General features: G+C 48.9%; 2 protein-coding genes across 3 annotated transcripts in view; one reads left to right on the top strand and one right to left on the bottom strand.

Moving 5' to 3' along the window:
- LOC113212895 (pancreatic triacylglycerol lipase-like) overlaps nucleotides 1–9,656 on the bottom strand; it is a 14,271-nt gene extending 4,615 nt beyond the window's left edge. Inside the window, exons 1-6 of the mRNA XM_052272641.1 lie at nucleotides 9,513–9,656; nucleotides 8,963–9,032; nucleotides 8,621–8,766; nucleotides 8,446–8,540; nucleotides 7,757–8,105; nucleotides 7,503–7,662 (exon numbers count right to left, since the gene is read on the bottom strand). Coding sequence (XP_052128601.1) covers nucleotides 7,503–7,662; nucleotides 7,757–8,105; nucleotides 8,446–8,540; nucleotides 8,621–8,766; nucleotides 8,963–9,032; nucleotides 9,513–9,567 — 875 coding nt within the window. The 5' untranslated portion in view covers nucleotides 9,568–9,656. The remainder of the gene's footprint in view (nucleotides 1–7,502; nucleotides 7,663–7,756; nucleotides 8,106–8,445; nucleotides 8,541–8,620; nucleotides 8,767–8,962; nucleotides 9,033–9,512) is intronic.
- On the top strand, nucleotides 929–3,819 carry LOC113212893 (pancreatic triacylglycerol lipase). Of its 2 annotated transcripts, none has more exons than XM_026431748.2 (8): nucleotides 929–983; nucleotides 1,261–1,331; nucleotides 1,524–1,683; nucleotides 1,773–1,918; nucleotides 2,596–2,690; nucleotides 2,765–2,912; nucleotides 3,137–3,500; nucleotides 3,594–3,819. In XM_026431748.2, exons 2-8 carry the CDS (start codon nucleotides 1,277–1,279, stop codon nucleotides 3,760–3,762), a joined length of 1,137 nt encoding a protein of 378 aa, XP_026287533.2. In that variant the 5' UTR covers nucleotides 929–983; nucleotides 1,261–1,276; the 3' UTR covers nucleotides 3,763–3,819. The 2 variants fall into 2 exon arrangements, with proteins under 2 accessions (XP_026287533.2, XP_026287534.2); XM_026431749.2 differs by having other exon boundaries at nucleotides 953–983; nucleotides 1,256–1,331.
- Nucleotides 9,657–9,999: the final 343 nt, after the last annotated feature.

Here is a 9,999-nt window from a genome sequence, read left to right as displayed (position 1 = left end):
TGAACATTCTTTTAGGAAATTCCAATTCTTAGAGGTCCTGCCGGAGGATAAAATGAGGAGCAATTACACTGACCTCTTGACTTGATAGACTGTCTGCCAATATCTTCTTTCTGATATGACTGGCGACAAGGAGATTTTGTACGCGTGGGTGCGTCGTCGCAGGGTCGCTGGCCTCTGCCAGCAGCCTACAGCCCTCGCTTACCACACATATCGGCGTGGCTGCCGCACTCCAGTGCTCTGATCGACAGAGTTCTGCAAAGGAGAGGGAAAAGGAGTACAGTGGAGTGAAAATTGCTCACCTACTCTGATAAACTAAGTGTGCAACTGCAAGTTGAATACTTGATGATAACTCCGTAGTTGTACACTTTCAAGTGTTCAACTCTCGCAGACCCCGGGAGTATGTTTTTATTTTGTCCGGGTACCTAGAGGCCTAATGGCACTAAACCATAAATACTTTTTAAAGGTGAGGACTTATTATCACATTTGTTTTGCAAGTATACTTGTTGTCGCTGGACGAGATAGACTTGGTCGCGAGGCCTTGCACGAGTTGGTCCAAGAGCACCGACACTATATGGGGCACCCCGTCGCGATCAGCCCCCTCCCTCTCCTACTGACCGCCCTAGCAACACGCCGGCGTCGCTCGCGTGAAGCGGACCTCATGGCGAAGGCACGCGTGCGCTCGACAGCGGGCCACCAAGTCCGACTAATTCCTTGGTAAAGGATCTCTCTCCCTCTATGCCTCCTCTTGGCCATTGTAAAGCCAAATATATAAATAAATAATTCTGCAGGAAGCTTTTGGGACTGTTGCCGCCCTGGATGAGTACACTGCTTTCAACAGCTGTGGCGGTTCTGACTGGGGGCATGGCACTTCTCACTCGTCACTCAATGATGTTGACACAGCTGGGGTTACGCTTGCAATAAAATGACCAAAATTTAGCCTCACAAGATCAGTTCGTTCACGGCCGAGGACGATCCCCATAGTGGTACGTGGGTGGCACCGCAAAAACAAAAGTAGACAGTGCTGATAATACAGGGTGGTCCCCAGACCCCCTCCTTCATTTTGCTTGTACTGCACCGGATGCAGGCGTGCGAGCGGGTTGCATATCCGTACGGGGCCATGAGCAGGCGCCCTGTTGAGCAAAGGTTAGGCAAGTCCGCCCGCACGCCTGCATTCGGTACAGTATAATCAAAATAAAGAAAGGGGCCTGTGGACGACACTGCAGAAATGATAATACTAATGGATAAGTTTTCCTAGCGCAGGACGTGGTTGGAGGTTATGGCGATCAGGATGGCGGCAACCCTCATTCTTCTCTGCACAGCGCTCCTAAGCGGTGAGTTTGTGTTCCTCTTTTCAACAACACCTCTCCAGCTTCACGTTTTACACTGATAAATAAAGTGTTTAACGCTGCAACACTTTGAAGTATTTAAAGGCATTGAAGTGCACACATCGCATTTAAACTTACGCATAAGTCAGAGTAAAAATAATTAAAAATATAATAGGATTATTTCCAACATTTGAGCAGTTGGTGGAGAGAGCCTTGTTGAGGAAATCACAGCCCCAGTCGTCGGAGATGCGATCGATGGGGTGGCTGACAATATCGCGGATGGTGTGGTCGATGTAGCAACGAACATCACCAGTGCGGTAACTGATGGCTTTAAGGAGGTTAAGCTGGTCCTGATCGCGTACGTAACCAAACGAAAGAGACGGAGACGGAAAAGATCGAGCTGTCCAACAGTGAAAATTGTGTTAACATGGCGTTTGCATTCTACAGGTCCGACAAGAACGCGACGTTCGACCTCGAAAAAGCGACGAGTGTTCTTAGCGACACTGCTTTCAACAGCGCCCTACCGACCGTCGTATACATGCACGGCTATTCGGAGAACAGGGACAGCGAGAGCGTGCAGGTCATGTCCGACGGTAAGGGTGGCGGTAGCACTGCCATATGGGGGTGAGGGAGGGACAGGAGCTGCGGTAGGATAGCCTATTTAAAGGGGTACAGGCGCCATGAGCGCGATATAGAGGCAAGTGGGCGGTCTGTAGGCGGCTCGTGAGGCTTGCGACACTTGGGCAAGCCCGCCGAACGCGGCTGCACTAGGGTTGCCTTTTTCGCGGTCTGCAGGAGGCTTGTGAGGGATACATAGGCAAGCCCGCCGAACACGGATGTGCCAGAGTTGCCCACCCCGCAGACTGCAGGCGGCTTTTGAGGGATACATAGGCACGCCCGCTGAACACGGCTGCGCTTAGGTTGCCTACCCCGCGGTCTGCAGGCGGCTTTGGGGGATACATAGGCAAGCCCGCTGAACACGGCTGCTTTATTGTTGCCTGCCCTGCGGTCTGCAGGCGGCTTTCCGGTCCTCCGAACACAGCTGCGCTACGATACGGTTGCTCACCCCGCGGTCTGAAGGCGGCTTATGGGCGACAGATAGACAAGCCCGCCAGTCACGGATTTCCCAACTCACGGTCTGTGGGCATATTTTCGTTTGGGATATGGCTTACCTTGTTGAACACGTCTGCGCTGGGGTTGTCTATTAACCCCCAGCAGTGTGCAGCTGCTCTCAGTCGTCCTTACTGACCCTTTTCACCTCCTCCTACAGCTTTCCTCCGTAAGGGATCCCACAACTTCGTCTTCGTCGATTGGAGCTTGTACGCCTCGCCTCCTTACGTCAGCGCCTTCCTCCACCTGCCCGGAGTAAGAATATTTCTGCTCCTTCCTCCATACCTCTCGGTCAGTGTTTAAGTCCCTAACCCTGTTGCTGGGCACAGGTCAGCGCGGTGGTGGGGGACACCGTGAACGACCTCGTGCAGGCAGGGCTCTCGAGGGACGGCCTGTGGCTCATCGGTCACTCCATGGGTGGCCAGATGGCCGCTATCGTGTCTCGAAATCTGGACTTCAAGCCCAAGAGGATCTCGGGTAAGACGGAGCGGCCATCACTAGCGGCTCAGCAATGGAGAGAGAGAGAGAGAGAGAGAGAGAGAGAGAGAGAGAGAGAGAGAGAGAGAGAGAGAGACGCTACCACATCGCTCACCCTGAAGCTTGTGCTTCGTCCCCCTTGCACTTGCACTACACTGGAAGTAAGCGCACTGAACTGGCACCTTAATTGATAGCGCTGTTGTGTTTCTGGTGTTATCCCGTAGCCCTGGATCCCGCCCTTCCCGGCTACCAGATCCCTAACTTTCCCAATCTGACCCGCGACGACGCGGTCCTCGTCGACGTCATCCACACGGATGCGGGCGTGTACGGCTACAACAAGCCCTGTGGCCACGTGGACTTCTTTCCCAACAGCGGTCGCCGCTTGCAGCCGGGCTGCCCTCGCCTGCCCTTGTTGGATGATAAAGATTTCTGCAGCCACCACCGGTCCTGGGAGTTCTTTGCAGAGTCCGTCGCCAACGAGATAGCATTCCCAGCCGTCAAATGCTCGTCCTGGGATGACTTCGAGGATGGAAGCTGCCCCGTCAATGGCACCAACATAGCGTACCTTGGGTACAAACTTCCGACTCAGTAAGTACAGAGCACAAACAACCCAGACAGCCTCTCAAGTTTCAATGTGAGATCTCGTGAAACGCAGGACAATACTACCCCATTCCCTTCCAGAGTGGAGGAGGGCGACTATTACCTCAGAACCAACGACGCGTCGCCCTTCGCCCAGGGTTTGAAAGGCGTTACAGTCGAGGTCGAGGAGACCAACGGCATTGCCGAATTTTTGGGTGGAATCGCCAGCAAGACGCAGAGCTTTTTCGTTCGCGTCTTTCCCATATTCTAGTAACGAAACAGACCAAGGAAAGCCACAGCAATAAAAACGTGCAGGCAGAGATTGAAAGCCTAGTTTTATTTCTTAAGTATAATAACAAAACTGTTGACAGTCTTTTATTAATTAACATCTAATTTACAATAGACTCTGATGCGGCCGTGGGAGCGCCGCGCCCTACGCTAAGGTCACCCTTTACAACAATAAACTCTACCAGAAGGATTTACAATCGATGCTGAAAATAGAAAAGCCATTATATGAGGATTAGTATTATTTATCCATATAAAGGGTAGAGAGTAGTGTTACAGAGTGACAGAGACGTTATCTCGCTCAACTACAAAACGATTTGTGCCAGATGCGGTCAGAACGGGGAGCGTCCGAAAAAAAAAAAAATTCTGAACACGACATATCTCTCTTTTGATTATTAACCAATTTGTGAATCATCAAGTGAAGAGCCTCGATACAGAAGTAGATTTCCTTTCTTCATCGTTTTAATAGGGTCGATGCAATAGAGACAAGTTGACGGCGAGGCCGTAACCGCTGCTCCCTGAAATTTTACCCCTAGCAGATTTAGTTGAGACTCTTCACTTTTTAGTGCTTCAATTTTCAGTCAACTGCGATGAGACAAATCAAAGTAAAAACATACGCATGTGCAAAGACTGGTGATAAATACACTGTCAGCACATTAGTCCCAAGATATTCCAAATATATTCTTAATCTTTCAACCAATTCTTTCGGCGAACTCTGCTGGGCGATGCGTTGTGGCACGTACGGTGCAACGAACAGCAGAGCCTCCTAAAGACGTGTCAGTAGATTCGTAACAAGTCTACAAAAATAAACGAAATCAACAGCCTAACAAGTTATAGCCCTCATCTCTAGAAAAAAGCTACTGTACACAATATCACAGCCTGCCTCTCAACCCGGCGCAGGGCGCCTGTATTACAAACTTCGCTGAGAACTGCTACGCTTGTGACAGGTGGCTGACACAGCCAAATTAAACAACGAACACCCCAAAATTAATAGCCACAATCATCTCCTAACGAACAAGTAAATAAATTCATGAGTTCTTAATGAGAAATAACGCCCAGGAAAGTCTTTGACAAAAGTAGAAGAAGGGGTTCATTTGTATTTGGGCGTTGCAGTTTTCCGCGAAAAATTTCCACAAGGTAAAGAGGTCAAGCATTCATCATTAACAAGATAGAATAACGATAGATGTCGCCACCCACTCAACATGCAAGTCGCGGACACAAAGAGTGTCGTATGCTTGGCAGTAGATAGTCAGCTCGGCCCTTATTGCTTGGTTGGTAGACCTGTGGTGCATGAGTCTTAGGCCTTCTAAAACACACGCTCACCCACCGTGTCAGCATGTACTAACAAACTAAACTGACTGTTGAAGGAGACCCGTTGCACCATCATAAAATTGAATCAATTTTTTTCTTCTTTGAATTCATTATTACAGTTATCGTTTTGAGCATCTAATTTAAAGCTACGAAATGTACACAATACCTAAGAATTGCACTTGTTTCACTAGCAAATGTTCATTTCAGAAGAATACTGCAGATTGTCCGTATCTTCTGTATGTAGACATATATTGTATGGTTCCAACGGTTCCGTCTGGAAGTGAAATCATGTTAAGTTCACAAACAAAATGCGGTTACAAACGCAGCGCTTCCATACTATATTGACTGCTGAACAGACTTCAAAGAGGAAGGCAGTCACATAAAAATGAATAGATTCCTCGATAACGAAGGAATAGTTTTGTGAATAGAGTTCCCCAAAACGGGTAAGTAAACATAATGTCACATCTAAAATAAAAAGTTCAACTGAAGAGTAACGTGCAGAAACTCACTGGAACAGCATTCTCACCGGAGCACCGTAAGACTAGTAACTTGATTTGCTTACCGATGTAAAGATTCTTCAGTCTCTAGTCACTCAATTAGTAAAATCTTACATTGGCAGTACAGTGTCTTTGGAATAATTGAAACGATACAATGCTAAGGAATCAAAGGAGCTCACGTCCTAAACCCTTCGTTAGCTGTCAGCATTAAAATATTTTACATATCAGTACAAAAGGCACATCGTTGTTCAAAAGTGAAATTATTGCTTTGAGTTTGTCTCCCGAGTATCACGTTCTGCTAAAGCTAAAAAGCAGCTCGGTAGCACCCCAAATTAATAAGACGAGACCGGGAGGGGAAGCAATCACCACCCGGCTCAACTTATGGCAACCAATTTGTACTCTAGTTCCAATCACAAGCACACTGCATGGCGACCTAAACTGTTAATCGTGAAAGGTCGTGCGGCGAACAAGCGTTTCTCGCGAGACACTCGACAATTGACAAAAAAATGTTCCCTCTCAATAATGTGTCAGTGTTGGAAACACTAAACAAGATAAATAGGAGAAAGATCTTAAAAATTATCACCACTCTAGACACACGCGCAAAGGCATCGCTGAGGCAATGCAAGAACTTTTGGCTCATTCCTTCTACAAGAAAGCAGGTGTTGACCATGCTACGTAGAAACTAATGTGTACAAAAACTTGAGAGTTTCTGAGTCGGTTCTAGCGAAGCGTGATCAAAGCCACTAAAGGCAACAAGAGGGTAGCTACTCTGCCGACGCGGGCCTAAAGCGTAAGTGGCTGAGCTGTGTGGACAACCCTCGTTGCAACACACGGCAACAGGCATAGTGTTGTTAGTTTTGCGAAGCAATTTTAGATAGTTCACAATTTGCACAGGATAACGTTCTTGAAGTTGTCAATAGGTGGATGCCGAGCAGTATTTCTTAGGTGCAGCACGGAGGTCATCCACGGCCTTCCAATGCAGGCGCAACACTCAGCCTTACGATATGTCTCTTAGGTTCGTTAAGAAACGGAATGAAAGCGCAAGAATAGGCACTACACCGCTATCACAGAGCGTAACAAACACAGCGGAAAATTCCTCCGGGTAAAAAATATATATATGTGTGTATATGTATATAAATTTTTCGATCTTTATACAAGTCTGACCAAGCAGAGACTAGTCAACAAGGAATACTCGTCTACATTATTAGTGACTAAAGTTAGCCTAAAAACGAAAACAGTTATTAGTACAAATATAATTGCTCAAGTTTATCTAAAAGTAGAAACCCGCTCGTGCGAAGAGGTCATCCACAAAATAGTATATACAAAATACTCTAGCAAAAGTCTACGTAAAAAAGGCCAACATGTTCGGAAAATAGGACAAGTTAAAAAAGCCAAGTCACGGCTTTAAGGTATTGCTTATAGTGAGGACTGAGCTCTCCATTCAATTCTCGTTAATTGTCTTTGTCTTTTTCTAAATCAGTGCTGAATGACTTGTGACTTCGGTGAGACATGCGCGGAAGAATTTCTGTACGCTTACTCGTTATTGCTCCTCAGACGAAATAATAAATAGAATCTTACCAATACCCTTCCAAAGAAACAAAAGAAAGAGAAAGAAAGATATAAACACAACAACACAGCAGTTAACAGCCAGATTTTGCACCGTGCCGCTTAAAGAAAGTTTAACATATATCACATGTTCGCTCTATAACAACGTAGCTCGCCCCCTCTGAGGGTGCTCGGCTCACGTGGAGGAGAGTGCCGGCGTGGGGGCCTGAACGACCCCAAGGGGGCTTGTGATTCTCCTACAGGTTAAGGAGAAGGGGATTAGGTTGGGGTGGGAGGGGGCTCAGGGGACCGTACCCTTTTACTCTTTTCGCCGCGGTCGACACAACAAGAAGTCGAGTCTGCGCTCGCTTACCTGGCCTCGCCCGCCCTGATGCCCATGTAGGCGGTGTCCGTGCTCTTGCACTCCCCCTTCGTGAACTTGGTCCAGTTGTCGCAGGGCACGGCCGGGAAGGCCGTCTCGTTTAACAGCGACTCGGCGAAAAAGTCCCACGAACGGTGATGGCTGCAGTGTCCTAAACACGGCGAGAAAAATGAAATTGAAAAATGAGAAAGAATATTTTTAAAATGTCGAAAAATTACTTTAAAAAACAAGTTGGCGCGGCGCACCGTCGTAGATTCCCACGACGTAGCTGGGGCAGCCTGGCTGCACGCGGGTGCCGTTGTTCGGGAAGAAGTCGATGTGCCCGATGCGCTGGTCGAAGCCGAAGAACCCGGAGTCCGTGTGGATGACGTCGACGAACTCGGCGTCCTTGGGGCCCAGGTTGGGGATGCCGTCGAAGGTGAAGCCGGGCAGCGCGGGGTCGAGGGCCGTGATGCGGGGCAGCTTGAAGTCGAGGTCCTTGGCCGTGACCCCGGCCAGCTGGCCCCCGAGCGAGTGCGCCACCACCCACAGGGACTCGCGCTTCAGACCGCTCTCCACCATGCGGGTGATGGACTTGGCCAGAGCGTGGCTCACCTGAAAGAGACGAAGAGCAGAGACGCTGATTAGTATTATTATAGTTTGTAGGAGTTTACTTGGGTAAGTAAATCCAGGGTTATCATGAGGTAATCTGGAGGTGATGGTGATCCGAGTCTAAAGAGCCATTCATTGTACCGGGTGTTTCAGAGTGGACAGTGCAGTGTAGCCCCCCCGCCCGTACGGCGGCATGGTCCCTGCGTACCAAGAGGGCATACAATCCCGCAACACTGAAGTGTCCGCTGTGATACACCTGGTACACTTGTTTTAGCCGTCGATCCCCCTGGACACGTTACTCGTTGTGGGTTATGAAAATAGAGAGTGCGACGCAATTTGTTACCTGGAAGAGGTTGAAGAACGCTTTCACGTAGGGGAACGTGACGTAGTGGTTCCAGTCGACGAGGATGAAGTTGTGGTCACCTCGTTTCAAAAACGCTGGAAAGAGATATATAAGGTGACATTACTGTGTCGATTCGATTTTCGAGATGTTATTACGAGGTCCTTGCCAAACTCACCGCTCGCCACCCGCCCCACGCTCCGGCTCTGATTGGACTCGGTGTATCCGTGCATGTAGAGTACGGTGGGCGAGGCCCTCTTGAACCCTGGATGCGAAAGGATGCTGACGGAGTCGTTGATGTTGAAGGTGACATTCTTGTCCCTCCTGTGAACGCGAGCATATGTGGTTCAGTTACGGGCATAAAACAATACCGTAGCATACTAATGTTTCTGTTAGTCGCACGCCCAGCGGTGCACTGGAATAGTGCGAGAGAGGTCGCTGCTTGCGAATTTTGTGAGTGAGCGAGAGAGACGTCTGGCCGCGATGGCCGTTTCTCACGCTAAACTAGTGGACTACTCACAGGTACAATGTGAGGTTGATGCTGTCCCCAAACTTCTCAGCCCAGTTGGCCGCGTCGACTGACAGCGAGCCTGCACATCAAAAAATAGTGTTTGACACGGCATTGCCGGGTGAAGCATGACAAGTCGTCGGGAGCAGGCGGGCTTGCCTCCTCGCAGACGCCGTGGTGCCATGGTGCCTTTACGGAAGGAGCGGGTAGGCAAAGCCAAAGCCCACAGCACCGACAGCACCGACGTCTTCTCTGTTAAACCTCAAAGCCCTAAAAGTGCCACTGAGCAAAATAGTCGTTACGTTAACAGGAAAATTTTCCTTGACTGAAGTTGTAAAATAACAATTTGTAATCGTGAAAATACATGCAGTACGTATCGACTTAAAATCCGCATGGCGAGTAAAAATGTGCTCTGGTAAATTTACAACTTAACTTATAATTTGAGTTTACAAAACTTTTGTAAATTTACGACGAAAATTTCCACAGGGTGAGCACCCGATCAAATCGTGGAGTGGAGGCACAAAAACTCTGCGTTTGTTGAAAAACAAACCATAAAACTTACAGTATGTGGCCCACAGGCAGAGGCCCGCCACGACGAGGCCAGAGCTCCAGTGCATGGCTGTTGTCTTGCTGCTCCGGCTGCTCTCCAGCGACTGGAGCGACTGGAGTCACTGGAGTCACTGGCGCTGGGGCGACCCACGATAAGCGGCACATCTTATCAGCATACAGAGAGGGAGAGAGAGAGAGAGGGGGGGGGGGGGACAAGGTGACCGGTGACCGCTCGTCCCGGATCCACTCGGGAACACTAACACCAACACTCACCACATCACACTCACAAAACAAACACTTCCAGCAGGGTTCAAGCCCCTCGTGTGGCGGGTCCACCCGGTCCACACGGTCCACCCAACTGCAACCCTCCGGGGGCGGCCGTACACCTCAAACTGGAACTGGAAGTGAACATTCTTTTAGGAAATTCCAATTCTTAGAGGTCCTGCCGGAGGATAAAATGAGGAGCAATTACACTGACCTCTTGACTTGATAGACTGTCT

This window comes from Frankliniella occidentalis, unplaced genomic scaffold, assembly GCF_000697945.3.
Source record: "Frankliniella occidentalis isolate FOCC.00 unplaced genomic scaffold, Focc_3.1 Scaffold7, whole genome shotgun sequence".
NCBI lineage: Eukaryota > Metazoa > Arthropoda > Insecta > Thysanoptera > Thripidae > Frankliniella > Frankliniella occidentalis.
Note: the sequence above shows the minus strand (reverse complement) of the source record. Positions and strands in the feature narration are given on the sequence as shown.

What these genes read in the sequence shown, in the direction of transcription:
- LOC113212893 (XM_026431748.2), top strand. Translation starts at nt 1,277, where the DNA reads ATGGCGATCAGGATGGCGGCAACCCTCATTCTTCTCTGCACAGCGCTC. An exon ending in CTGCACAGCGCTCCTAAGCG is followed by an intron (nt 1,332 to 1,523) that starts GTGAGTTTGTGT and finishes ACATTTGAGCAG; the next exon opens with TTGGTGGAGAGAGCCTTGTT. An exon ending in GGGTACAAACTTCCGACTCA is followed by an intron (nt 3,501 to 3,593) that starts GTAAGTACAGAG and finishes ATTCCCTTCCAG; the next exon opens with AGTGGAGGAGGGCGACTATT.